The sequence below is a fragment of the Myiozetetes cayanensis genome, unplaced genomic scaffold (assembly GCF_022539395.1).
Source record: "Myiozetetes cayanensis isolate MyiCay16 unplaced genomic scaffold, myiCay2020 scf26, whole genome shotgun sequence".
In the NCBI taxonomy this organism is placed as follows: Eukaryota; Metazoa; Chordata; class Aves; order Passeriformes; family Tyrannidae; genus Myiozetetes; species Myiozetetes cayanensis.
Genome location: NW_026087477.1, coordinates 2,900,540 through 2,927,290, shown reverse-complemented (window position 1 = coordinate 2,927,290; position 26,751 = coordinate 2,900,540). Strand labels below are relative to the sequence as shown.

The 26,751-nt window shown below is 59.5% G+C and overlaps 3 protein-coding genes, 1 long non-coding RNA gene and 2 other non-coding genes across 16 annotated transcripts in view; 4 read left to right on the top strand and 2 right to left on the bottom strand.

Annotated features, from left to right (window-relative positions):
* The window catches only part of DCTN1 (dynactin subunit 1), a 45,895-nt gene extending 41,030 nt beyond the window's left edge, over positions 1–4,865 (top strand). For 6 of the 8 annotated variants that reach the window (XM_050320934.1, XM_050320933.1, XM_050320932.1 and 3 more), the window contains 9 exons: positions 126–254; positions 646–788; positions 1,080–1,246; positions 2,061–2,075; positions 2,497–2,630; positions 2,855–3,044; positions 3,454–3,530; positions 3,938–4,027; positions 4,423–4,865. In XM_050320934.1, the coding sequence (XP_050176891.1) occupies positions 126–254; positions 646–788; positions 1,080–1,246; positions 2,061–2,075; positions 2,497–2,630; positions 2,855–3,044; positions 3,454–3,530; positions 3,938–4,027; positions 4,423–4,560 (1,083 nt within the window). In that variant the 3' untranslated portion in view covers positions 4,561–4,865. The remainder of the gene's footprint in view (positions 1–125; positions 255–645; positions 789–1,079; positions 1,247–2,060; positions 2,076–2,496; positions 2,631–2,854; positions 3,045–3,453; positions 3,531–3,937; positions 4,028–4,422) is intronic. The other 2 variants (XM_050320930.1, XM_050320937.1) reach the window with 1 other exon arrangement.
* A 1,056-nt stretch (positions 4,866–5,921) lies between these two features.
* Positions 5,922–15,004, top strand: NOP56 (NOP56 ribonucleoprotein). 3 transcript variants are annotated; one of them, XR_007629636.1, is made up of 13 exons: positions 5,922–5,957; positions 6,338–6,427; positions 6,742–6,856; positions 6,924–7,085; positions 7,514–7,712; positions 8,024–8,211; positions 8,288–8,439; positions 8,803–8,903; positions 9,209–9,357; positions 9,603–9,724; positions 10,095–10,232; positions 10,339–10,769; positions 12,589–15,004. XR_007629636.1 is itself a non-coding variant. In XM_050321021.1 (12 exons), exons 1-12 carry the CDS (start codon positions 5,955–5,957, stop codon positions 10,564–10,566), a joined length of 1,647 nt encoding a protein of 548 aa, XP_050176978.1. In that variant the 5' UTR covers positions 5,924–5,954; the 3' UTR covers positions 10,567–10,944. The 3 variants fall into 3 exon arrangements, 1 of the variants encoding a protein (XP_050176978.1); XR_007629637.1 differs by having other exon boundaries at positions 5,924–5,957; positions 13,795–15,004; XM_050321021.1 differs by lacking the exon at positions 12,589–15,004 and having other exon boundaries at positions 5,924–5,957; positions 10,339–10,944.
* On the top strand, positions 9,462–9,535 carry LOC126643277 (small nucleolar RNA SNORD56). The gene has a single exon (XR_007629699.1). It is a non-coding gene; the product is annotated as a small nucleolar RNA SNORD56 (small nucleolar RNA).
* On the top strand, positions 9,956–10,024 carry LOC126643276 (small nucleolar RNA SNORD57). The gene has a single exon (XR_007629698.1). It is a non-coding gene; the product is annotated as a small nucleolar RNA SNORD57 (small nucleolar RNA).
* Positions 11,018–26,517, bottom strand: IDH3B (isocitrate dehydrogenase (NAD(+)) 3 non-catalytic subunit beta). 2 transcript variants are annotated; one of them, XM_050321023.1, is made up of 12 exons: positions 26,451–26,517; positions 25,740–25,820; positions 23,996–24,094; positions 23,033–23,153; positions 22,612–22,672; positions 15,613–15,745; positions 14,345–14,478; positions 13,546–13,648; positions 13,129–13,275; positions 12,947–13,041; positions 12,815–12,875; positions 11,018–11,179 (listed from the first exon to the last, which is right to left on the bottom strand). In XM_050321023.1, the coding sequence occupies exons 1-12, from the start codon at positions 26,481–26,483 to the stop codon at positions 11,102–11,104; spliced, it is 1,146 nt and encodes a 381-aa protein (XP_050176980.1). In that variant the 5' UTR covers positions 26,484–26,517; the 3' UTR covers positions 11,018–11,101. The 2 variants fall into 2 exon arrangements, with proteins under 2 accessions (XP_050176980.1, XP_050176979.1); XM_050321022.1 differs by lacking the exon at positions 11,018–11,179 and adding an exon at positions 11,572–12,269.
* LOC126642950 (uncharacterized) lies at positions 16,294–22,599 on the bottom strand. The gene is made up of 2 exons (XR_007629638.1): positions 21,657–22,599; positions 16,294–17,407 (listed from the first exon to the last, which is right to left on the bottom strand). It is a non-coding gene; the product is annotated as an uncharacterized LOC126642950 (long non-coding RNA).
* Positions 26,518–26,751: the final 234 nt, after the last annotated feature.

Below are 26,751 nucleotides of genomic sequence, written 5' to 3'. Positions count from 1 at the left end.
CCGGCTGTGCCCTGTCACCAGCTGTGGGCCCCGCCCTGCCACGAGGGACGTGGGCAGGGAGCTGGGCAGGGGCGGTCTCTGGGGCTCTCCCTGCAATCCCAACCTGCCCTGTCCCGCTGTCCCAGCCCACGCCCCCAGCAGAGCTCCGGGCGGCCGCGCTCCGGGCGGAGATCACGGACGCCGAGGGGCTGGGGCTGAAGCTGGAGGACAGGGAGACGGTCATCAAGGAGCTGAAGAAGTCCCTCAAGATCAAGGTAAGGTGTTCCTTACTGATCCCTGCCTCTTCCTCACTGACCCCTGCCTTCCTGGCTCTTCCTCACTGACCCCTGCCTGTCCCTCCCTGATCCCTGCATGTTCCTCACCCACCCCTGCCTTCCTGGATGCTGTGGGAATCACCTCCCTGCTCAGGGTGGCTTGTTACCTGTGGAGCAGATGATCCCAAGTCCTAGCCAGATCTCCTGGGGATGTTCTTCCTGTGGGCAGGGAGGTACTACCTTCCAGATCCTGCCCTGGCCTCTCCCCATGGTGTTCTGGGATGCTCAGGGTCAGAGCTGGGATCTGTTCCTGGGTTCCAGCCGTGGGTCCTGGTGATTTTGGGACTCCCCCAGCTCCAGGAGGTCACTGATTCCCTCCCTGCTGCTCCAGGGCGAGGAGCTCAGCGAGGCCAACGTGCGGCTCAGCCTCCTGGAGAAGAAGCTGGACAGCGCGTCCAAGGACGCCGATGATCGCGTGGAGAAGATCCAGACGAAACTGGATGAGACCCAGACACTGCTCAAAAAGAAGGAGAAGTGAGTGTGGGATGGGTGTGGGGATGTGGAGCTGCTGGATTGAGTTCAGAGGAGGCCACGGAGATGCTCCAAGAGCTGGAGCTACCCCCTGCTCTGGAGCCAGGCTGGGAGAGCTGGGGGGGTTCCCCTGGAGAAGAGAAGGCTCCAGGGAGACCTGAGAGCCCCTGGCAGGGCCTAAAGGGGCTCCAGGAGAGCTGGAGAGGGACTGGGGGCAAGGCCTGGAGGGACAGGACAAGGGGTCCTGGGCTGCAGTGTCCCTGCCTCAGCTGCCCCTCCATGTGCCCTTCCCAGGGAGTTTGAGGAGACCATGGACGCTCTCCAGGCCGACATCGACCAGCTGGAGTCGGAGAAGGTGGAGCTGAAGCAGCGGCTGAACAACCAGTCCAAGCGGACGATCGAGGGGCTGCGGGGGGGCCCGGCCTCGGGCGTCGCCTCCATCGTGTCCGGCATCGCCGGAGGTGCGGGGCTGGAATGGGAACGGGGTGTCCTCCTGGCACAGGGGTCACGTGGGAATGCTGCTCCTATAGCTGCCTTGGGCAGGCAGGACAGGGGGGCACCTCCACGGAGCCACCCAGGGTGTCCCTGCATGGGATGATCCCTGGAGCCAGCCCAGGGTGTCCCTTTGGCAGGATGATCCCACGGGATTCGTGCCTGCTGGGGCTCTCCTGGGCACAGATGGGTGTTGGAGCTCTGCTGCTCAAAGTACCCTACAAAACCACCTGGAGCAGGAGCAGGTGTTTGGGTTCTGTGAGGAGCTCTGGCTGCAGGACAGTGTGTGGCCTCTGGAATGGAGAGCTGGGGTGTCCTTCAGGAATGACCAGGTGGCCATGGAGCAGCCTGGCCCGTGGCCCCAGTGTGGCAGGGATCTGGTGGGTCTGCATTCTGAGCCTTTGGCCCTGAGCTGGGATGGGTAACACCTGGATGAGCATCCTCTGGATGCAGGATGCAGCAGCCTGGGGATGTAGCAGCTCTGGAGTGCAGCATCCTCTGGATGCTCCTGTCCCTCCGCGGCCTCTCCCGTGTCCCCACATCCCCAGCCCTGGCTCCCGGGGACACTGCCAGCATGGCCTCACTCCCAAAGGAGCAGGAGCAGCCCAGGAGCTCTGTGCCATCCCCCAGGTGCTGCTGGGATCACTCCCAGTTGCTGGGATGTTGCTCCCAGAGCCAGGAATGGGATCAGCCCCAGACAGGGCCATGGCTCTACCCCCAGCTCCTTTCCTGCCCAGTCCAGGGCTTTAATCCTGCTTTTCCTTGTCTCTCCCTGTGCTGCAGAGGAGCAGCAGCGAGGTATGGACACACACAGTGTATGGGGGGGGGAAGGTGTCCCAGGGTGCCCAACTCCCTGGGTTTGGGAGCAGGGGAAGGATCCGGGTCCTCCTTGGATGCTGCTGACCCTGGGATCTGCTGGCTGGTGCCTCCTGGGGGACTGGGAAGGGAGGGATGAGCGTGGGATTGTGGTGGGGGCAGAGTGGGGTGACTCCCACCTGGAGAGCTGTGTCCCTGGAGTGCCTGGCACAGCCCCCACCCTCAGGAAGGGGCACTGGGAGTGCTGAGGGGGCGTGAGGGGTGCCAGGGACTTCTCTGGGGAATTGCTTGTGTTGGGAATGGTCCTGTTGGTGTCTGGGCACACGTGGCAGCCGCCGTGTCCCCGTGCCCGGTGCCAGCACCCCGGGTGACACCGGGGCCTGTCCCTCCCTCCCTCCCCCAGGTGTGGGTGCCGGGCAGGTGCCGGGGGGCGGCTCCGGCCCCGTGCAGGTGAAGGACTCTCCGCTGCTGCTGCAGCAGATCGACGCCCTGCAGCTCTCCCTGAAGCACCTCAAGAACGAGAACAACATGCTCAAGGTTTGGGGGTGGGGGTCGGGGCGTGTCCAGGGGTAGCATGGGATGTGGTCCGGGTGGGATGAGCCTGAGTGTCCCGGGGCTCCCCTGGGCATCCCTGCTCCCACCCCTGGGAGATCCACGCCCTGCTGGGCTTGGGAGAGTTTTAACCCCTGCTTTGCTGTTTTTATCCCGTTTTTCCCTCCGGCCACTCCTTTCCCCGCTGCTCCCGCCGTGTCCCGATCCAGGGTGCCCAGATGAAGATGGACCTGGCCAGCCTGGCCCCGCTGCAGGTGCCGCGGGTGGCCCCGGCCCGGGACCGCCCCGGGGAGGGGCTGCCCACGCAGACCCTGTTCCGCAAGACCACCCAGCTGCTGGAGACCCTGTACCAGCTCAGCGCCAACGCCAAGGTGGTGGACATGAGGCAGAACAAGTCCAGTACGTCCTGCACGACATTCCCGAGGGAATTCCGGGAGGGGTGTGGCACAGGGAGCTCAGCCACGGCCTGGGGCATTGCTGTACCAACCTGAGCAGGTCAAACCCCCCAAAATCCCCCAAGCACCAACCTGAGGAGGTCAAACCCCCCAGAACCCCTGAAACGCCCTGGTAACAACCTGAGGAGGTCAAACCACCCCACACGGTCCCCGTGCTGTGTCCCTGTCCCACCCCTCACTGTCCCTGTGCTGTGTCCCTGTCCCACACACCCCACACGGTCCCCGTGCTGTGTCCCTGTCCCACACACCCCACACGGTCCCCGTGCTGTTCCCTGTCCCTGTCCCACCCCTCACTGTCCCCATGCTGTGTCCCTGTCCCACACACCCCACACGGTCCCCGTGCTGTTCCCTAGCCCGCAGTTCCTCGGCGCGGCTCCTGGAGCAGACGGCCCGGCTCTGCGCCCTCAAGAACACCATCGATGCCCTGAAGGTGAGCAGGGGCTTCCCCAGGGGTGGGGTCGCAGTGGCACCCCCTGCGCAGCCCCCCCGGGCCCCCAGGCTGGGTGGGAGGGGGTGTCACATCTCAGCAGCCCCGGGGCTGGGGCTGGGGGCTCCTCAGTGCTGCCCCTTCCCGTTCCCATTCCAGAACAGCCGGGTCTGACCCCTCTGGCTTGTGCCCAGGGGTGCAGGGTGGGCAGGGGGGTCTGTGGGTTGGGCAAGGGGCTCTGTGGAGACTTCAGGGGGCTTCCTGAGGCAGGTGAGGGGGCTCTGTGGGGTGGGTGAGGGGTCCCTGGGGCAGGGAGGGGCTCTGTGGGGTGGGGAGGGGTCCCTGGGGCAGGGAGGGGCTCTGTGGGGTGGGTGAGGGGCAGTTCTGGGGTGACCCTGCTGTTCCCCCAGGACGACACGCTGAGGGAGATGGTGCAGCAGCAGCCGGGCGCCGGCGTCACCACCACCTTCGGCACCTTCCCCTCCTCCTCCTTCCTCAAGGTGAGACCCCATCCCCAGGGACCCCCCAAACCTGAGAGCCCCCTGATCTCAAGGGCCCCTTGATCCTGAGGGATCCCCAATCCCAAGGGACACCAACCCCGTGGGATCCCCCAATCCCAAGGAACCCCAGATCCTGAGGGACCTCAGTTCTAGACCCCTAATCCAGAGGGGCCCTGATCCCAAAGGACCCCCAATCCTAATGAACCCCAATCTTGAGGGAACCCCCTCAATGCCAAGGCACTCCTGTTCCCGAGGGACCTGATTCCTGCGGGATGGGGAGGGTCAGGACCCCCAGCCCCTCACACGGGGACCCTGGTGGGGATGCTGTGGCTGGGTGGGGTTCCCGAGGGGTCCCTCACGGCTCTGGGGTCCCTCACGGCTCTGGGGTCCCGCAGGCCAAGCAGGAGCAGGCGCAGGGCCCGGCGCTGTGCGGGCGGGTGTCCTTCCCGTGCCCCCCGGGGCAGGGCCAGGCGCACCGGCTGCTGCTCACCCCGGACCTGCTGCAGCACCTCCGACAGCACTTCGTCGCCTGAGGGTCCCCCGGCACGGGGTGAGGGTCCCCTGCGCCCTCCCGCCCCCGGGAACCCCGCACCACCCCCGGGGACCCTGCACCGCCCCCGGGGACCCCGCACCGCCCCCCCGGCCCCTCTGGCGGGTGGAGCCGGAGCCGCTTCCCCCGGGGGTCCGGGGCTCCCCCTCGCTGCTCTCACACTACAGACCCGGGACCCCCGGCCGGGGCTGCCCCGGGGGTGTCAGAGCCCCCCGCGCACCCCCCTGTGCCCCCGGCCGGGCTGCGACCCCCCCGCTCCTGCTCTCCAATAAAATAACCTGAACCTGAGCCCGAGCCCGCGGACCCGGCACCGGCACGGCGGGGACACGGCGGGGACACGGCGGGGACACGGCGGGGACGGGAGTTCACAGTGCACCGGGGGCCAGGACGGCTCCGAGAAGGGCACTGGGGGTCCCGGGATGGGACCGGGGGCAGCTGGGGTCCCGAGAGGGGGCACTGGGGACACATATGGGGTTCCCTTTGGGGTCCCGTTTGGGTTCCCAGGGGTGACGCTGGGGACACATTTGGGGTCCCATCCCAGGGGTGACACTGGGGATACATTTGGGGACACATTTGAGGTTCCCTTTGGGGTCCCGTTTGGGTTCCCAGGGGTGACGCTGGGGACACATTTGGGGACACATTTGGGGACACATTTGGGTCCCGTTCGGGTCCCGTTTGGGGTCCCGGGGGTGGCGCTGGGGCACATCTGGGTCCCGTTTGGGGTCCCGCGGGTGACGCTGGGGACACATTTGGGGACACATTTGGGGTCCCGTTTGGGGTCCCGGGGGTGACGCTGGGGACACATTTGGGGACACATTTGGGGACACATTTGGGGACACATTTAGGGTCCCGTTTGGGGTCCCGGGGGTGACGCTGGGGACACATTTGGGGACACATTTGGGGACACATTTGGGGACACATTTAGGGTCCCGTTTGGGGTCCCGGGGGTGACGCTGGGGACACATTTGGGTCCCGTTTGGGGTCCCGGGGGTGACGCTGGGGACACATTTGGGTCCCATTTGGGTCCCGTTTGGGGTCCCGTTTGGGGTCGCCGTTCCGCACGTGCGGCCGCGCGCGCAGCGCACCGAGCAGGAAGGGGGGCCCAGCGCGCGCACGGGCGGGGACTCCCATTGGCCCGCGCGCAGGAAAGGGCGGGACGAAACGTCTGTCCCCGAGTCTGATTGGCAGGGACGGCAAAAGGGAGGCGGGACCTCCGCTTCGCACTCTGATTGGCTACGGGGAGGATCCATCACGGGACACCCTTGCGGTGATTGGCCGGAGGGCGGGACGCGGGCGCTGATTGGTGGCGGCGGAAGGGGGCGGGGTTCCGGCGGGTGTGCGGCGGCATTTCCGGGCGGCGGCGGGAGGAGAAGGATCATGGTGAGGGCCGGGGGGCCGCGCTGCATCCGCCGGCATCGGGCACGGGGGAACACCGGGGGACACCGGGGAGCACGGGGGGACCGCGCTGCATCCACCGGCATCGGGCACGGGGGGACACCAGGGGACACAGGGGGGCATGGGGGCCGCGCTCCATCCGCCGGCATCGGGCACGGGGGGCACCGGGGGGACTGCGCTGCATCCGCCGGCATCGGGCACGGGGGACACCGGGGGGGCCGCTCGGGGATGGAGGGGAGCGGGGCCGGGCCGGGGGAAGCGGCGGGCGCAGGGTGCGCCCCCGGTGAGCACGGCCCCGGTGTGAGCGGAGCCCCCGTGTGAGCACGGAACCCCCGGTGTGAGCGGAATCTCCGGTGCCGCCGCAGGTGCTGCTGCACGTGCTGTTCGAACATGCGGCCGGGTACGCGCTGTTCGCCGTGCGGGAGGTGGAGGAGATCGGGCTGCAGCTGCCGCAGGTACGGGGCTGGAGCGGGGACAGGGAGAACGGGAACGATGTAGGGAGCGGGCATCGGGAACGAGAACGGGAGCAGGAGCGAGAAAGGGGGCGGGGAGGAAGGGGAGCGGCGTGTAACGGGAGCGGCGTGTAACGGGCACGGGCAGCGGCGGGGCCGGGAACGGGAGGGATCGGGGTCGGGGGAAGCCGTGGGGAGGGGCTGCGCTGTGCGGGGGGCGCGGTCCGTGTGCCCGAGGGGCGCTCCCGCTCCCCGGATGACCCGGTGCCTGCCCCACCGGTGCCTGCCCCCCCGGGCCCGGCCTGTCCCCCGCGCAGGTGGAGGAGAGCGTCCTCACGCTCGGCAAGTTCCACAACATGGTGAAGCTCGTGGCGTTCTCGCCGTTCCGGTCGGCGCAGAGCGCTCTGGAGAACATGAACGCCGTGTCCGAGGGTGAGTAGGGGGTCTGGGGGGCACAGGGTCCCCCCCGCGGCCCCCCCTGAGCCCCGATGTCCCGCAGGCGTCCTGCACGAGGACCTGCGGCTGCTGCTGGACACGGCGCTGCCCCCCAAGAGGAAGAAGGTGGTGCTGGGGGTGGGCGACGCCAAGATGGGCGCGGCCGTGCAGGAGGAGCTGGGCGTGCAGTGCCAGACCGGGGGCGTCGTGGCTGAGCTCCTGCGGGGTGAGTGGGGACAGGGACACCCTGGGGGGCTGGGGGAGCCATCGGGCATGTGCTGTGGTTGTCCTGGACCTGGCCCAGAGGCACACGGTGACACCTCTGTGGCCGTGTGGTGGCACCTCAGTGCCCACACGGGGCCATCTCAGTCCTCCCATGGTGAGACCCTTGTTCTCACACGGTGACAGCTCTTCCCACGGGCTGGCACCTCAGTCCCAGCACGGCGACACCTCAGTCACTGTGTGGTGGCAACTCCGTCCCCTCCCTGTCCCCATGTGGTGAACCCTCTGTACCCCACATGGTGACACCCGTGACACCCCTCTGCTCTGCATGGTGTCATTTGGTGCTCTCTTCTCCATGGGTGGTGACTGCTGGGTGCTGCACGGTTGTAGCTCAGTCCCCAGCTCACGTGGCCCTGTCCCGGTGTCCCGCAGGGATCCGGCTGCACTTCCCGGCGCTGGTGCGGGGCCTCACGGCACAGTCGGCGGCCAAGGCCCAGCTGGGGCTCGGCCACAGCTACTCCCGGGCCAAGGTGAAGTTCAACGTGCACCGAGTGGACAACATGATCATCCAGTCCATCAGCCTGCTGGACCAGCTGGACAAGGACATCAACACCTTCTCCATGCGCGTTCGGTGAGTGGGGCTGGGTTTAGGGGCTCTGGGGGTCCCGTCTCCCCTCGCTTACCGCAGGCAGCCGCTGCTCCGGCCGCCTGTACAGACCGGGGAGCCACAGCACAGCCCCCGGGGCACCGGCTGGGCCATGGGCCGTGGCGGGACCCCGGGGGGACACAGGGCCTTGGGGGGGACACAGGGATGTGGGGGGGCCATGGGGGACACAGGGCCATGGGGGGGATACAGGGATGTGGGGGGCTCATGGGGGGACACAGGGCCTTGGGGCAGCTGCGGGTCCAGGTGCGAGTGCTGAGCCTGTCCCTGTCCTGCAGGGAGTGGTACGGGTACCACTTCCCCGAGCTGATCAAGATCGTCCCCGAGAACTCCATGTACTGCCAGGTGGCCAAATTCATCGGGAACCGGCGGGAGCTGAGCGAGGAGAGCCTGGAGGGGCTGGAGGAGATCGTCATGGACAGCGCCAAGGCCCAGGCCATCCTGGAGGCCTCGCGCTCCTCCATGGGTGAGAGGGGCTCTGGGGAGGGCAGGGGTGTCGCGGCTGCAGGGTGGGTTCTGCCGCTCACCCGGTGCCCCCCCAGGGATGGACATTTCCCCCCTGGACCTCATCAACATCGAGAGCTTCTCGCGCCGCGTGATCTCGCTGTCCGAGTACCGCCGGGGGCTGCAGGAGTACCTGCGCTCCAAGATGAGCCAGGTGGCCCCCAGCCTGTCTGCCCTCATCGGGGAGGTGGTGAGTGTCCCTGGGACCCCTGGGGCCCCCTCGGCCACGGAGATGATGTCAGAGTGAATCTGTCAATCCACTGAGCAGAGCTGCTGACACCTCACTGCTGATCCCTGGCCTGGGGGGCTTTGTGTGCCTCGAGGTGGGCTGTGGGACCTGAGGGGGAATCTGGGTGCCCTAGGGGAGAAGTTGGGGGGCTCTGTGTGCTCTGTGGGGAGCTGTGTGTGTGCTCTGGGTGGTCTCTGTATGCCCTGGGGTGGGCTCTGCACATGTGTGTGTCTGTGTGCGTGCGTGTGTGTGTGTGCGCCCTGGGGTGAGCTCTGGGTGGGCTGTGGGGCTGGGGCAGCCGTAACCCCCTGTGATGCTCCCCAGGTGGGTGCCCGGCTCATCTCCCATGCGGGCAGCCTGACGAACCTGGCCAAGTACCCGGCGTCGACGGTGCAGATCCTGGGGGCTGAGAAGGCCCTGTTCAGGTACCGCCGGGTGGTCGCGGTGATGGCGGGGCCGGGGCCACGGCTGTGACGCGCCGGGGCTGGCGGGGGTGAGCAGCCGGGCCCAGTCTGAGCGACCACCGCGGCTGCGGGGCCGGCTCGGGGCTCCCCGAGGTCAGCGGGGCTGGGGCTGCGGGGGGGAAATGGGGGAAGGGGCTGTCCCAGGGGCTGGGATGCCCTGGGGGAGGGGCTGTCCCGCAGGCCCAGCGGGTGCTGCTGGCAGAGGGGGGCAGTGGTGGCTCGCTCTGGGGGTCCCACCCGCCCCTCATTCCCCCCACGCCTTGCAGGGCTCTGAAGACGCGCGGGAACACCCCCAAGTACGGGCTCATCTTCCACTCCACGTTCATCGGGAGAGCGGCCGCCAAGAACAAGGGGCGCATCTCGCGGTACTTGGCCAACAAGTGCACCATCGCCTCCCGCATCGACTGCTTCTCGGGTGGGTCTGGGCACAGGGTGGGACACACCTGCCAGCAGGGCCACTGCTGCCTCCTGCTTTGGCTGCTCCTCGGGGGCACGGCTGGGGGTGGGGTTGGGGCCGCTCTGCCGTGATGGGAACATTTTTCGTCAGCAGCATCTCACAGCCGTGTGAATGGTGACTCTGTTGGGCTGAGCAGAGCTGGGGGTGCAGGGGGCTGGGGGGCCCAGGGGTGCAGGAGGGGGCTGACCCCATCCCCTCCCCAGAGGTCCCCACCAGCGTGTTCGGGGACAAGCTGCGGGAGCAGGTGGAGGAGCGCTTGGCCTTCTACGAGACCGGGGAGCCCCCCAGGAAGAACCTGGAGGTGATGAAGGAGGCCGTGGTGGAGGTGAGGAGGTGTTGGGGGGCCACGGTGGGGGTGGAGGTGCGGGGGATGAAGAAGAGTGGTGAGGGTGATGAAGGACACGGGAGTGAGGCTGCAGGGAGGGAGGGAGGGACAAGGATGTGGAGATGAAGTGCTGGGGAGACGAAGACAGAGGTGAAGGTGCTGGGGGTGACGGAGGAGGAGGTGGTATTGGTGAGGGGCTGGGGGCATGAAGAGGATGGTGGGGGCTCGTGTCGGAGGTGATGTCACTGTGCCAACCTGACCCTCTGTGGAGGCAAAAGACTGATTTAATGAGTCTGATCCGACCAGTGCCGGGGGTGGGGACGGGCCCTGGGACCCTCCCCACGCTGATGCCCCCACGTGTCCTCCCCAGGCTAACGAGGTGGTGGCTGAGGTGAAGAGGAGACAGGAGAAGAAGGAGAAGAAGAAGAAGAAGCGGGAGAAACGGCGGCTGGAGGCCCTGGCAGCGGCTGCTGGGGAGGCAGAGGAGAACTCGGTGATGGAGACAGAGGTGAGGAGGGGGCTGGGGGTGGGACCCTCATGGGGAGCCTAGGGGTTACCTGGGCCCCACGGGGTGGGGGGCAGAGTGCCCTCTGACATTGGGTGTCCTCCCTCAGGAGAACGATGTGGGGGCCAAAAAGAAGAAGAAAAAGAAGAAGCAGATGGAGGAGGCAGAGGCTGAGCCCGAGGAGAACGGGCTGGAGGAGGAGGAGGAGGAGGAGGAACCCCTGCCCAAGAAAAAAAGGAAACTCGTGGTCGAGCAGGAGGAGGAGGAGGAGGAAGAGAAGAAGAAGAAAAAGAAGAAGAAGAAGAAGGCAGTGGCCCAGGACTTGGAGGAGGATTAGGGAGCAGGGACTGGAGCAGGAGCTCCATCACATGAACAGACGGACTGACAGACTGAGGAACAGAGGACTGACAGACTGAGGAGCAGGAGGAGCTCGGGGCGGCCCCTGCCGTGTCCTGGGCGTGTCCCGTGGCAGAGGCCACACTGAACTGTGCCACGCTGAACTGTGCCACGCTGAACGTGTCGTGGCCCCTCAGGGCCTGGGTGAGTCCTTTGGGCAGCGGCAGCCCCCGGGCTGTGCCTTACACGGTGTTGCCCCCCAGCCCCCCGTGTTCCTTCCCCGGGGGTTTGGGTGCACGTGGTGTATCCCTGGGCCGTGCAGGGGGCAGGACCTGCTTGGGCTGACCAGGCCCCAATAAAGGGCTGAGGTGGTTGTTTATCCCTCCTGCCTGGTGTGTGCCAGGGGGTGCCCTGGCTGTCCCCTCTGGCACAGGGACACGATGGCACCGTGGTCACGCCTGAGGCCACTTTATTGGGGGGAAGGAGTGATTTACCGGGTGGGCAGGGCAGGAGCCGGGAGGGGCACTACCCCAGCACTACTCCTCCAGGGCAGCTATCACGGCCTGGGTGAAATCCATGGAGGTGGAGTAGCCCCCCATGTCCGCCGTGCGCACCTGCAAGGAGAGGGGAGGTTAGGGAGGGGGAGGGACCCCGGCTAAGGGGCCCCCCAGCCCCAGCCTGGGCAGTGCTGCCCTGGGACAGGGGCCCTTGGCAGCCCCCAGACTGTCCCTGCACCCCTGGGGCTGGAGAGGGGGCCTTGGGGACACAGGGAGAGGCTGAAGCCCCCCATGCCCCACACAAGACGGGAAGCATCAGACAGCCCACACTGGGTGCCCACAGGCTCTGTGGTCTCTGGTTCCAGCACTGCTCCCCCTATTGCAGAGCAGCCCCTCCCCAGGCAGAGTTGCTCCTCAGGAGGGGATGGTGAGGGGCTGGGGCTGAGCCCCCCTCCCCCCAGCCCAGCGCCCCTCGAGCTGCCCCAGGCTCTGACCCCCCAGGCCAGAGGGAAGCGTTGGACCCTTTATTAGCAAGCAGGAGTTACAGAGCACAGCACGATGACACAGCCCAGCACCCACCCCACAGCGACCCCAGGAGCCACAGGGACCCCTGGGCTCACGCTGGAGCTGGGCCCTGGTCCCAGGAGCCACCAGGACCCCCGGGGTGGCACCGTGGCTGGTCCCAGGAGCCACAGGGCCCCTGTCCCTGTGCCAGCAGCAGAAAGGGGGAAGGAGGAGTGGGGAGCCCTGTGGTCCCATTTATTGCTAAAAGCTTCATGGGAATGGTGGTCCCACAGTGATGAAGGTCCCATGGGAATGGTGGTCCCATAGTCACAAGGGGTCATGGAATGGTGGTCCCACAGTACTGGTGGTCCCAATGTCCCTGGAAGCTGCCTGTGAGTTTGGGGCACTGCCCCGTTCCCCCCTGTCACCCCAATGGACCCTGAGATCCACCCTGGCCATGGAGTGATCCCTGTGAGGGGAACTGGGAGTGGGGGGGGACTGGAGTTACTGGGCTGGGCAGGGGGGAGGCCCCCCTTTTCCCTAGGGGGAACTGGGGCAGGGGGCTTGGGGAGGGGTTTGGGGGGCCGAGGCGCTGTGGGGGCTGCCGGGGGTCCTAAGCCCCATAGTGGGGGTGCAGGTTGTCAATGACGGACTTGACGAAGTCGGTGGTGGTGGAGTAACCGCCCAAGTCCCGAGTCCGGACCTGAAAATCCAACACAGGGAGGGGAGAAACGGGGGAAACTGCTGGTGAACGAGGGAAATGGCTCCGAGAGGGAGAGGAGAGGAGAGAGAGGAGCCCCTCGAGTGCCCTGCCAGGGCCCGGGTGGGGAGGGAGCTGTGGAGGGTCCCCTGAGTGCCCTGCTAGGACTTGGGGTGGGGAGAAAGCCATAGAGGGTCCCCCAGCCCTGCCAGGACCTGGGGGGGGGGTCACAGAGGGTCCCTCAAGCGCCCTGCCAGGACGTGGGGTGGGGAGAAGGCCATGGAGGGTCCCTTAGGCCTGCCAGAGGTCCCTCCCTTGCCAGCACATGACCCCAGGGACAAGTGCAGGAGAGAGGAGAGGAGCCAGGATTCCAGCTGGAAAGAAGAGCAGAGCCAGAATTCCAGCTAGAAGAGAAGAGGGGCTGGAATTCCAGCTGGGAGAGGAGCTGAAATTGCAGCTGGAGAGAGGAGAGGAGCCAGAGCCTCGCCCAGGACACAGAGCAGCCCAGGACACAGCACAGTGACACCGAGACAGAGCCCCACACTCACTTTGCCGCCTTTGATCACCTTCTTCACCGCGTCCGAGATCAGGTTGGAGTGGTACTCCAGGCTGGAGGGGAGAGCAGCGGGTCAGCCCCCTGCAGCCCCCCAGCAGCCCCCCGTGCCCCGCCCAGCACGTACTTGAGGTGCCGCAGCATGTTGGAGGCCGACAGCAGCATGGCCGTGGGGTTGGCGATGTTCCTGCCCACGGCCTGGGCGAAGGGGTGCCGGGCGCCCTGCGGGACACAGCCAGGGTGAGGGGACACAGCCAGGGTGAGGGGCCCTGTGCTCCCCTCAGCCCCCCGGCCCCCAGAGCCGCTCACCAGCTCGAACACGGCGTACTCGGCGCTGTAGCTCTCCCCGGGCACGACGCCCGCGCCGCCCACCAGCCCCGCCGCCAGGTTGTCCACGATGTTCCCGTACAGGTTGGGCATCACCAGCACGTCGAACTGGTACGGGTTCTGCACCAGCTGCGGGGGCACGGGGGGCTCGTGAGGCCCTGCACACCTGGGGGCAGCTGGACCCACTCCAGACAGGGCAGGTCACCAATGGGGGGGCAGAACACGGGAGTGCCTGGGGGGCTGGGTGAGCTCCAAGGTCTCCTCCAGGGCCCAACGGAGCTCCAGGAGAGCTGGAGAGGGATTTGGACGAGGGATGGAGGGACAGGACAAGTGTCCAGGTGCAGCTTTTGGGGTTCCAGCTCCTGGGGGAGCAGCAGTGGGTGGTGCAGGGGGGCTCACCTGCATGCAGCAGTTGTCAATGATCATGGTGTCGAATTTGATCTTGGGGTACAGCTCTGCCACCTCCTTACAGCACTGCAGGAACAGCCCGTCCCCCAGCTTCCTGCAGAGAGCAAACACCAGGAAGGGTTGGTGGGAAACGGGAATCCTTATGGCACCAGGTGTCCAACAGGAACTGCAGGTGTCCAACTGCAGCTGGGGCCAGTGATAAGTTGGGGCTTCTGATGCTGCTTTGTTCCCTCCCCCCAGCCCCTCTCTCCCTTTCTGCCATCTCCCAGAAGAATGTGCTTTGTCCCAGGTAAACACACCTGGAAGGACTAAAGAGAGCACAACTTCCTGTCTCAAGCACTGTCAAGGCCACAGAAGGAACTTCCCAGGAGATAAAGCAGCACAGCAAGAACTTGAGGTAAGCACAGATGGCAGGAATTTACACCAGGAAGGTGCTCATTCCAGGCCTAGCAGAGCCCAGGTTTGGTCAGGTAATAATGCACTCCGTCAAATTCCCACTGTGGGAAACTGTGGGAAAGGAACTGACTGCTCACAGAGGGCACCCCAAGTCAAGGGAGCATCCTCGTGGGCACCCTGAGCTTGGAGAGAACAGAGGTGGGAGAGGAACTCTGTTCTGGAGCTGCTGCACTGGCTCTGAGTTATCGAGAACTCTGCTCAGCCCCAAAGCATGTCCCGCTCAGTGGCAGGCCCTGGAACCGCTGACATCCCAGCACCACAGACGGTGTTCCAGGGCTGGGCAGCCCAGCCAGGGCTGGCCCCGAGGGGACAGCGGTGTCCCCATGGCACTCACATGATGTTGGCCTTGTGCACAGCGGTGACCTTGGCCCGGCCCTTCTTGGTGGCGTAGTCGAAGGCGAACTTGGCGATGCGCTGGGACTTGGCGCGGGTGATGATCTTCAGGCACTCGATCACCCCCTTGGCACTCTGGGGGCACAGGGGGGTCACACACAGCACAGCACAGCACAGCACAGCACCCCCAGGCGTGGGCTGGACAGAGCTGTCTCCCCAGCAGCTGGGATTTAGGGTGAGGATGATGACGGTAACACGCAGATGCCGCGGGTGTTGCTCACCCCAAATTAAGGACATTTCGGTGCCCCCCTGGCCAGGGCACGAGAATCTGGGGGGAGACTGGCCAAAGGGGTGTCCCAGCCCATAGAATGTCCTGCCCAGCATAGGAACTGGGGGGAGGGAGGGGCAGTTAGTGCTGAGCATTGGTCAGTGGGTGGTGGGAGATTGAATGGGCATCACTTGTTCCACCTGGGGTCTGCTTATCTCCCTCTCATTTATTATATTGTATTTATGAAAGTTATTATGTATATTGTTATCTGTATTATGCTTATATTATCATTGTATTTTATTAACAATAATATTTGTATTTTAGTAGCATTAGTTAGCATTAGTATTGTTGCTCTTATTATTTTGTTTCAGTTATTCAATTTTTCTTATCCCAGTCCATGTTCACCTTTTCTTTCCTGTTCTCCTCCCCCCGGGAAGGGAGAGAGGGTGACCGAGGGCAGGGGTTAAGCCAAGACAATCTCTGTGTCCCCTTGTCCCTTTTTCCTCCTGCAGCCTCCCCATCCTCACTGGGGCTGGGTGTGTTCATATCCCTAAAACCTCCCCTAATTCCATCACTGGTGCTCCAGGTGGTTCCACACTGTGCTCAGCATGGAATCAGGGAATCATGGAATGGTTTGGGTTGGAGAGAAGTAAGATCTCATCCAGTCTCACCCAGGGACACCTTGCACTATCCCAGGTCTTGGACACTTCCAGGGATCCAGGGGCAGCCACAGCTTCTCTGGGAAATTCATTCCAGCCCCTCCCCACTCTCCCAGCCAGCAATTCCTTCCCAATATCCCATCTCTCCCTGCCCTCTGGCAGTGGGAAGCCATTCCCTGTGTGCTGTCCCTCCAGGCCTTGTCCCCAGTCCCTCTCCAGCTCTCCTGGAGCCCCTTTAGGCCCTGCCAGGGGCTCTCAGGTCTCCCTGGAGCCTTCTCTTCTCCAGGCCGGCCATTCCCAGGCTGGCTCCCGCCCCCAGCGCTGCCCCAGCCGTGCCCACACCTCGTGCTCCAGGGAGCTGTACTCGCCCTCGGTCTGCTCCCGGATGATCACCAGGTCCAGGTTGTTGTGCCGGGTCTGGTATCCCGGCAGGCTCTTCACGTGCACCACGTTGGCAAACAGGTCCAGCTTCCTCCTGGCAGGGAGGGACACGGGGCTGGGCTGGGGACACCCTGCAGGACCCCCGGGCAGCAGGGCCACAGCAATGAACAGGGACTTTCATTGTCCCTTTCCCAGGGACTGACCCCACAACTGAGTAATTAGGAATTAACAGGGCTTTCCCAGGGACTGTCCCCAATAACTGAGTAATTAATAGGCCTTTCCCAGCGATTGTCCCCAATAAGTCATTAATTAGTAATTAATAGCGCTTTCCCAATGATTGACCCAAAAAACTCATTAATTATTAATAGGGCTTTCCCACTGACTGACCCCAAAAATTCATTAATTAGTAACTAATAGGGTTGTCCAAGTGATTGTATTTTATAACTCATTAATTAGTAATTAATAAGGCATTCCCACTGATTGTCCCATGTCGTGGTTTGATCCAGCCACTGCCTCTCTGGGCAGTCTCTGCCCGCATTCTCCACCAAAATTGCTGTGGATTTGCCCACCAGCCAGCCCCTGAGGCTGAGGATGGTTTTGTCCAGGTGGATTTCTGGAGAAAAGGCCAATCAAAAGTCTCAGTAACACCTCTGACAACGGTGTATTTAAGAAAATGGAAGAGAAGGCTGTGGCGCAGTTGAAATTGGTAGCAGGTAAAACTGGCAGCCAGGTAGGAGCGGTGGCAAGCCCCAAATGGGCCAGGGCCCCCTCCCCGTGGCCTGGGCTGGGGGCAGGTGTGGCACTGAAGCCCCCCCTGCTCTCCTGTAGGAGAGTAGAGAAAAAAAAAAACAACTTTAAAGAAGAACTTGGACAAGACATGCTGCAAAAGGAATTCCAGAGAGAGAGAGAGCACGGCTTTCCAGGCCAAAGCTGCAGCAGGAGAGAGAAGTTCGAAGTGGGGGGCTGCTTTTCCCCCCTTTCATTCCCTCCCTTCAGCAGGGAAAAGACTGATAAAATAAATCTCTGCCACCTGTGGAAGATTATTGGGGTGAGGGGACCCCCACGTGGCTCATAGAGGAGCTTGTGGATGCCGAGGAAGCTGAGACTTCATGAGAAGCTTGAAATGAAACAGAGTCCTGCTGGAGGCTTGTAAGGCATGGAGAGACTTGTGCCAGAGCAGAACGGCTCGGGTAAGGTGTTGGGATCTGAGTGAGGGATCCATGCACAGCTGGAGATTGGTGACCCTGAGTTGGGATCCGAGTGAGGGATCCATGCTGGTGCAGCTAAATTTGTGACCCTGAGAGACAGCAGAGAATGGAAGACCTTGTTGTCTGAGAGATGGACTCACGTCGGAAAAGTCTATCAAGGACTGTTCTCCCAGTGGGAAGGGACCCCACAGGAAACAGGGGTGGACTCAAAGCCGTTATCCCCTGTGACTCTGGTGAAGATCCACAGTAGGCAAGTGTGTCCTTGCAGTCCATGGAAGAGAAGACCTTCAGGGCCTGGGTAACCCCCAAGCCTCTGGTCTCAGCCCAGGAGAGGGGTAGGCCCAGCCTTGGGACTGACACAGAAGAGAGAAACAGTTCCAGCTGCAATGAAAAGGAGTTGTTGTCCTGAGATAACACAAGAAGAGCTTTCGAGTGCTGCAGAGTTATTGAAAAGACCTGGAGCTCTGGAAATGGAGACAGAGACTGCTTCTCCTCCTGGACTGATACAAAGGGGGAGGGGTATTGCTGTAAATACATAGTGCTTTTACCTAATTAGAATTATTGTAGATGTAGTCCTTTAGTTTTCATCTTGCGAGTAATAAATGTCTCATATTATTTTCCCAAATCAGCTCTCTTTTGTCTGCATAAACCTTCTCTCAACTTAGAGTAATTGTGTGGGGGTGAGAAAAAACTGACCCAGAGCAAAACCATGACACCCCAATAACTGTCTAATTAGTAATTAATAGGGCTTTCCAAATGATTGACCCCAAAAACTCATTAATAACTAAAAAAGAGAGCTTTCCCACTGTTCTCAATTGTTCATTAGGAATTAATTCATTAGGAATTAATAAGGCTTTCTCACTGATTGTCCTCAATAACTCATTAATTAGTAATTAATAGGGTTTTCCAAATGATTGACCCCAAAAACTCAGTAACTAGGAATAAGGCTTTCCCAGTGATTGCCCCAAAAACTCATTAATTAGTAATCAATAGGGCTTTTCCACTGATTCACCCCAATAACTCAGTAATTATTAATAGGGCTTTCCCAGTGATTGACCCCAATAAATCATTAATTAGTGATCATTAGGGCTTTTCCAGTGACTGACTCTAGAAATTCATCAATTTGTAATTAATAGGGTTGTCCTAGTGATTGTCACCAATAATTAATTAATTACTAATTAACAGGGCTTTCCCACAGATTGTGGGAAAAAACTTATTAATTTGCAATTAATAGGGTTTTCCCAGTGATTGTATCTTATAACTCATAATTAGTAATTAATAAGGCTTTCCCACTGATTGTCACCAATAATTCATTAATTAGTAATTAATAGGGCTTTTCCACTGATTGTCCCCAGTAACTCATTAATTATTAATAGGGCTTTCCCAGTGATTGACTCCAACAAATCATTAATTAGTGATTTTTAGAGCTTTCCCAGTGATTGTCCCCAGTAACTCATTAATTAGTAATTAATAGGGCTTTCCCATTAACTGACCCCCAAAATTCATTAATTAGTAACTAATAGGGTTGTCCTCGTAATTGTCACCAATAATTCATTAATTACTAATTAACAGGGATTTCCCACTGATTGCCCCCAAAACTCATTAATTTATAATTAATGGGGCTTTTCCACTGAGTGCCCCCCAAAACTCAGTAAACATGAATTAATAAGGCTTTCCCAGTGATTGCCCCAAAAACTCTCTTCATTAGGAATTAATAGGGCTTTCCCACTGATTGCCCTTAAATACTCATTCATTAGTAATTAATGGGGCTCTCCCTCTGATTTCCCCCAATAACTCATTAATTACTAATTAATAGGGCTTTCCCAACGATTGACCCAATAATTGACTAATTAGGAATTAATAGAGCTTTCCTAATGATTGACCCCAAAAACTCATTAATAACTAATGAAGAGGGCTTTCCCAGTGATTGTCCTCAATAACTCTAATTAATCTGTAATTAATAGGACTTTTCCATTGATTGCCCCCAAAAACTCAGTAACTATGAATTAATTTCCCACTGATTGCCCCCCAAAATTCATTAATTACGAATTAATAGGGTTTTCCCACTGATTTACCGCAATAATTCAGTAATTAGTACTTAATAGGGCTTTCCCACTGATTGTCCCAAATAAATCATTAATTAGTGATTAATAGGGCTCTCCCAGTGATTTACCCCAAAAATTCATTAATTAGTAATTAATAGGGTTGTCCTACTGATTGTCATCAATTAATAGGGCTTTCCCAGTGATTATCCCCCAATAACCCAGTAAGTATGAATTAATAGGGCTTTCCCAGTGATTGCCCTTAAATACTCATTCATTAGTAATTAATAAGGCTTTCCCACTGATTGCCCCAATAACTGACTAATTAGTAATTAACAGGTCTTTCCCAATGATTCACCCCAAAAAATCATCAATAACTAATTAAGAGGGCTTTCCCACTTATTGTTATCAATTACTCATTAATTAGTAATTAATAGGGATTTCCCACTGATTGACCCCAAAAACTCAGTAATTATTAATAGGGCTTTCCCAGTGATTGACCCCAATAAATCATTAATTAGTGATTATTAGGGCTTTCCCACTGATTGACTCCAAAAATTAATTTGTAATTAATAGGGTTGTCCTAGTGATTGTCACTAATAATTCATTAATTAGTAATTAATAGCGTTTTCCCACTGTTTGCCTGCAAAAACTCAGTAATTAGGAATTAATTGGGCTTTCTCAATGATTGGCCAAAAAGTTATTAATTAGTAATTAATAGGGATTTTGCACTGATTGATCCCCAAAACTCATTAATTATTAATAGGACTTGCCCAGTGATTGTCCTCAATAACTCATTAATCAGTAATTAATAGGGCTTTCCCAGTGATTGCCCCCAAAAATTCATTAATTAGTAACTATTAGGTTTGTCCTAGTGATTGTCACTAATAATTAATTAATTACTAATTAACAGGGCTTTCCCACCGATTGCCCCCCAAAACTCATTAATTTGTATTTAATAGGACTTTCCTAATGACTGACCCCAAAAACTCAGTAACTCTGAATTAATAAGGCTTTCACAGTGATTGCCCAAAAAACTCATTAATTAGTAACTAATAGGTGTTTCCCAATGATTGTCCCCAAAAACGCATTATTTACTAATGAAGAGGGCTTTTCCCCTGATTGACCCCAAAAATTCATTGATTATTAATAGGGCTTTCCCAATGATTGCCCCCCAAAACTCATTAATTAGGAATTAATAGGGCTTTCCCACCGATTGTCCTCAATAACTCATTAATTCGTGATTAATAGGGCTCTCCCAGTGATTTACCCCAAAAATTCATTAATTAGTAATTAATAGGTTTGTACTACTGATTGTCACCAATAATTCATTAATTTGTAATTAATAGGACTTTCCCACTGATTGCCCTTAAATACTCATTCATTAGTAATTAATAAGGCTTTCCCACTGATTGCCCCAATAACTGACTAATTAGTAATTAATAGGGTTTTCCCAATGATTGACCCCAAAAACTCATTAATAACTAATCAGGAGGGCTTTCCCACTGATTGTTCTCAATTACTCATTAATTAGAAATTAATAGGGCTTTCTCAATGATTGACCCCAAAAACTCATTATTAGTGCTTTCCCACTGACTGACCCCAAAAACTCATTAATTTGTAATTAATAGTGTTGTCCCAGTGATTGTCACTAATAATTCATTAATTTGTAATTAATAGGGCTTTCCCACTGATCGCCCCATGCCGTGGTTTTGCCCCCAGCATTGCCCTGGGGCTGAGGGTGGTTTTGTCCGGGTGGGTTTGCGGAGAAAAGGCCAATCCAAGCTCCGGTGACGCCTTTGCAGATTCCATATTTAGGAAACGGAATGAAGGCTGTGGCGCAGCTGAAATTGGGAGCCGTGCAGGGAGTGGTGTCAGGGCCCCCTCCCCGTGCCCTGGGCTGGGGGCAGGTGTGGCACTGACGCCCCCTTCTCTCCTGTAGGAGAGCAGAGAGGAAAACCTTTAGAGAAGAGCCTGGACAAGCTGTGCTGCAAAAGGAATTCAGCAGAGAGAGAAGGAGCGTTCAAGGCCAAAGCTGCAGCAGGAGAGAGAAGAGATGTTCGAAGGGGGGGCTGCTTTTCGCCCCTTTTGCTCTCTCCCTTCAGCAGGGAAAAGACTGAAAAATAAATCCCTGCCACCTGTGGAAGATTATTGGGGTGAGGAGACCCCCATGCAGCTCATAGAGGAGCTTGTGGATGCTGAGGAAGCTGAGACTTCATGAGAAGCTTGAAATGAAACAGAGTCCTGCTGGAGGCTTGTAAGGCATGGAGAGACTTGGCCGGAGCAGAACGGCTCGGGCAAGGTGTTGGGATCCGTGTGTGAGATCCATGCTAGACCCCTGTCAGAGAGGTCTGTCAAGGACTGTTCTCCCATGGGAAGGGACCCCACAGGAAACAGGGGTGGACTCAAAGCCATTATCCCCTGTGACCCTGTGGTGAAGATCCACGGTAGGCAAGTGAGTCCTTGCAGTCCATGGAAGACCCTGCAGGGCCTGGGTAACCCCCAGGCTGTGGTCTCAGCCCAGGAGGGGGTAGGCCCAGCCCTGAGGCCAACAGAGAACAGAGAGAGAGAAAGAGAAACAATTCCAGCTGCAATGAAAAGGAGTTGTTGTCCTGAGATAACACAAGAAGAGCTTTCGAGTGCTGCAGAGTTATTGAAAAGATCTGGAGCTCTGGAAATGGAGACAGAGACTGCTTCTCCTCCTGGACTGATACAAAGGGGGAGGGGTATTGCTGTAAATACATAGTGCTTTTACCTAATTAGAATTATTGTAGATGTAGTTCTTTAGTTTTCATCTTGCTAGTAATAAATGTTCAGATTATTTTCCCAAAGTAGCTCTCTTTTGTCTGCATAAACCTTCTCTCAACTTAGAGTAATTGTGGGGGGTGAGAAAAAACTGACCCAGAGCAAAACCACGACACCCAATAACTGACTAATTAGTAATTAATAGGGTTTCCCAAATGATTGACCCCAAAAACTCATTAATTATTAATAATTCACTGATTCACCCCAAAAAATCATTAATTTGTAATTAATAGGGTTGTCCCAGTGATTGCCACTAATAATTCATTAATTAGTAACTAATAGGGCTTTCCCACTGATTGACTCCAAAAATTCACTAATTAGTAACTAATACGGTTGTCCTAGTGATTGTCACCAATAACTCATTAATTACTAATTAATAGGGTTTTCCAATGATTGCCCCCCAAAACTCATTCATTAGGAATTAATAGGGCTTTCCCAGTGATTGACCCCAAAAACTCTTTAATTACTAATTAAGAGGGCTTTCCCAGTGACAGTCCCTAAAAACTCATTAATTAGTAATTAATAGGGCTTTCCCAGTGTCCCCTATGAGTACTAGGGAGCACCCCCCACATCCAGGAGTCCCAAGGCATCAGGATCACAGTGCACAGGGACAGCTCCAGGCCACACAGAGTCCCTTGGGATTTTCTGCTTCCCAATTACTCATTAATTATTAATTAGTGGGTTTTCCCAGTGATTGTCCCCTGTGAGTTCTGGGGGCCACCCCCCTTCTCCAGGACCCCCAGGGCAGCAGGACCACACTGATCCAGGGCCACAGATGGTCCCTCAGGAGTCTGGTTTCCCAGCCCACAGCCAGTCCCTGGGGATCTTCTGCTCCCCAGTGGCTCATTAGCTATTAATTAACACACTTTCCCCAGCACCGGGCAGGTGACAGGGCCGTCCCTCACCTGAGCCTCATGTCATAGGACGCCAGGTCTCCCTTGTACTCCATGGGCGTGTGGATCTTCCCTGCAGGACACGGGGCAGGGTGAGGATATGGTGAGGACACGGGGCAGGGTGAGGACACGGGGCAGGGTGAGGATATGGTGAGGACACAGGGCAGGGTGAGGGCAGGGTGAGGGTAGGGGGCAGGACAAGGACACGGGGCAGGGTGAGGACATGGGGCAGGACAAGGACACAGGGCACAGGGACATGCCCTGCACCGTGTGCAGTGAGGGGGGCCCGGGGGCTCCAGCAGCCCCTCAGCTAGGAGTGGGGGTCCAGCTCTTGGTCACGGAGCCCCCAAGCCCCTGGGCTATCCTGGGAGCCCTGGATTGCCAGCAGGAGCTGGGCTGAGCCCACGGGAGGGGTGCCCCGGGCACAGCTCACCTATGAGGGCCACCTTGCTCTCCTTCATGGAGTCCACGACGCGGTCCAGCTTCTCCTCGGACGCCGTGTTCTGCACCTCGCTCAGGTGGTGCTCGTCGAACACCACGGGGACATTGGCAGCCTGGCACAGGGACAGGGACAGTCACCCGGGAGCCCTGGGGACGTGGCACTGCCCAGGACAGGGGGGTCCTGCAGCCCTGACCCAGCCAGGGCCCCGTTCAGGGAACGGGGATCATGGAAAGCTGACCCTAGACCTTGGAGTTGCTTCAGTCCCAATGGAGCAGTTACACTGATAAAATCATGGAATATTTAGGTTGGGAAATCCCTCTGAGATGCCCCCAGCACTGCCCAGGCCACCCTGACCATGTGCCCAGGTGCCACATCCACAGGGCTGTTAAATCCCCCCAGGGATGGGGACTCCCCCTGTCCTGGGCAGCTGTGCCAGGGCTGGACAGCCCTTTCCAGGAGGGATTGCCCCAGTATCCAACCTAAATCCCACAGCAAGGCTGGTAGCTCCCTCACTGCCCTGGGCAGCCTGTGCAGCCCTTTTCCAGGAGTTTTCCAGGAAGGAATTTTCCCAACATCCAAGGTAAATCCCCTCAGGGATGGGGACTCCCCCACTGGCCTGGGTAAGCTGGGCAGCCCTTTCCAGGAGGAATTTCCCCAATATCCAACCTAAATCCCTCCAAGGCTGGTGACTCCCCCCCCTGCCATGGGCAACCTGTACCAAGGCTGGAGAGCCCTTTCCAGAAGGAGTTTTCCAGGAAGGGATTTTCCAGCTGTGTAACCACTGCGGTGCCCATGACACGGTAGGGCTCGTGTGACAGACAGCGGATGGATCCCGAGTGCCCCGAGCTGAGCAGGGAGGGCACAGGGCACAGGACACCCAGGGACCCTGGGCAGTGCCAGCCTGTCCCGGGGACAGCAGCAGGGGCCGGGCTCTGTCCCGGGCTGGGTCCTTACCTTGAAGACCTCCTTGACGGCGTGCATGAGCTCCGGGCCCACTCCATCCCCCGGGAGCATCGTCACCTGGAATGTGCCCTCGGCCTTGGCATTCTGGGACTGCAGGGACACGGCGGGAGGTCAGGGCCAGGGGACCCCCGACCTGCCCACAGGGAGCTGGGGAGGGTCACTGGCACCAGGGGAAAATGTCCCCCCAGCACACAGGGGGTACAGGGACACAGCGCTCACAGGGCTCGGGGGTCTTACAGCATCATGGAATGTTGGGATGGAAAAGCCCCTGAGCCCCCCAGCACTGCCCAGGCCACCCCTGACCGTGTCCCCAAGCGTCACATCCATAGGGCTGTTAAATCCCCCCAGGGATGGGGACTCCCCTGGGCAGCTGTGCCAGGGCTGCACAGCCGTTTCCAAGGGGGAATTTTCTGCAATATCCAACTAAACCTCCCCTGGCACAGCTGGAGGCTGTTCCCTCTCCTCCTGTCCCTATTCCCTGGGAGCAGAGCCCGACCCCCCCAGCTCCCCCCTCCTGTCAGGGAGTTGCAGAGCCAGAAGGTCCCCCTGAGCCTCCTTTTCTCCAGGCTGAGCCCCCCCAGCTCCCTCAGCCGCTCCTGCTGCTCCAGCCCCTTCCCAGCTCCTGCCCTGGACACGCTCCAGCCCCTCAGTGTCTTGTGAAGGGCCCAAACCCTCCCAAGAATTGGGGGTGACCCCCCCAGTGCTCTTCTGCCCCGTTCTGGGGCCACCCCAGAGCGACACCTGAGCACAAGGGACACCCGACACCCCAACCCTGTGCCAGTGGAGAGACCTTTTCCTTAGGCAGCACCTCCAGAAATAGCCTCCCCCTGTGCCCAGAAGGATTCCATGAACTGCCAGCAGGTCTGGTGCTCCTGACCCTTCCCATGGGAGTCTCCCCACCCTCCCCCTGTGCTGCCACAACCCCGTGGATTTTTTGCCAAACACGAGTTTTGTGGCCCAGGACCCAAACCAGCCCCACAGATAACTCCTGGGTCATTCCATCCCCGCCCCCCCAGAGCTGTCTGCTGGTCTGACACCCTCCTTCCACTGCTCCCACCTTCCTCAGCCCAGAGTTTCCTGCTCAGAGCTGGGATCCAGAAATGGATCTCCCAGATCCACCATCAGGGATCCGCAGGCAGGGACAGGGATTTACCCACCAGAACACGAGGGGACAGGCAGTGGGACTGAAAGAGGAGTCAAGGATTTGGAGCTTTAATATGCTGGGATCAGATTGCCAGGGCGCACACTCGGCTCCTGCTCAGGCAGGAAATACCAGGAGGCAAAGCTGAGGGACAGGCAGGGCTGGGCCTGGCTCAAGGGCACGGGGACACCCTGGGCTCAGCCCTTCCCTCACGTCCTGAACAGCTCTGCACATGGATCAGGGAATCTTCTGGGTGGGAAAAGCCTCAGAGATCCCCAAGTCCACCCCTGACCGTGTCCCCACGTGCCACATCCACAGGGCTGTTAAATCCCCCAGGAATGGGGACTCCCCCTGCCCTGGGCAGCTGTGCCAGGGCTGGACAGGAGGAATTCCAGGAGCGATTTCCCCATATCCAGCCTGACCCTCCCCCGGCACAGCCTGTGGCTGTTTCTCCTTATCCTGTCCCTTGATCTCTGGGAGCAGAGCCCGACCCCCTCCCGGCTCCCCCCTCCTGTCAGGGAGTTGTGGGGAGGAGAAGGTCCCCCCGAGCCCCTTTCCCCCTCATCCCCCATTCCCACCCCCAGTGCCCCTCACCTTGGCCTGGGGCATCTGTGGGAGGGCGGCCGTGGTCCTCAGGCCCCTCCACCCCCCGAGGCTCTGGGCACGCAGGAGGCCCTGAGGGGGCACGGGGGGTCAGAGTCAGACAGCCCTGTTGGGGGGTACCCCCACCCCCAAACACCCCCGACCCCTGGGCTGGGCTGACACCCCCACACCCCCATCTTCCTCCAGCCCAAAGTAACCCCCGGAGCAGCCCCCCAAAGTGATCAGACAGCTTGAACCCCCCAAAAAATTAACAACTCCCCAAGCCTGACACCCCCTACCTGAACACCGCCAACCCGATCTCCCCAGCCTTAACAGCCCTCCAGAATAACCGCCCTCAGCCCTGACCTTACACCCTGTCCCAGATTAACGCCCCCATCCCAAAGTGACCCCCCACCCACTGACCTCCCCGACCCGGACCGATCCCTCACCCCTGGAGCGCCGACCTTGACCCCAGCCCAGTGTGACACCCCCCGGCCCACAGTGCCCTCCCCGGCCCAGACAGACCCCCCCCGGCCCACACGGACCCCTCAGCCCAGCCCGGCCCCTCACCCGGCCCGGCTCCCCAAACCCGGTATGACCCTGTGACCCCCAATAGCCCGACCCCTCTCCCCCTGGCGTTCCCCCGTGTCCCCGCGTCCTCCGTGCCCCCACACGCGGTGTCCCCGTGTCCCCCCACACGCGCTGTGCCCGTGTCCCCCTCACCGCCGCCGCCCGTCCCGCTCCCAGCGCCGCCATCGCTGCGGCCCCACCGTGCACCGCGGCCACGTGACCACAGGGGGCGGGGCCGGGGCTCCGCGGCGCCCCCCGGCGGGCGGGGGAGGCACTGCGGGGACGGGACCCCCGGGGCCTTGGGGACACCCCGGGACCTCTGGGGACATCCCGGGGCCTCCCCTTCCACACACCCCCAGAGCCTGCCCCAGGAACCCCTCCTGGAACCCCTCTTGGCCCCCAGTGTGCCCCCTGAATGACCCCCACAGGACCCCTTTGAGGGTCCCAGGGACTC

Bases quoted from the DNA above. Each gene is read 5' to 3' on its own strand.
- NOP56 (XM_050321021.1), top strand. The intron at 8,212-8,287 runs GTGAGAGGGGCT...GTGCCCCCCCAG, and splicing joins GGCCTCGCGCTCCTCCATGG to GGATGGACATTTCCCCCCTG. The intron at 9,725-10,094 runs GTGAGGAGGTGT...TGTCCTCCCCAG, and splicing joins TGAAGGAGGCCGTGGTGGAG to GCTAACGAGGTGGTGGCTGA.
- IDH3B (XM_050321022.1), bottom strand. From the start codon at position 26,483: ATGGCGGCGCTGGGAGCGGGACGGGCGGCGGCG. The intron at 25,821-26,450 runs GTGAGGGGGACA...GTGCCCCCTCAG, and splicing joins GAGCGGGACGGGCGGCGGCG to GGCCTCCTGCGTGCCCAGAG. The intron at 14,479-15,612 runs GTGTGGGCACGG...CTGTGCCCCCAG, and splicing joins ACAGCTCCCTGGAGCACGAG to AGTGCCAAGGGGGTGATCGA.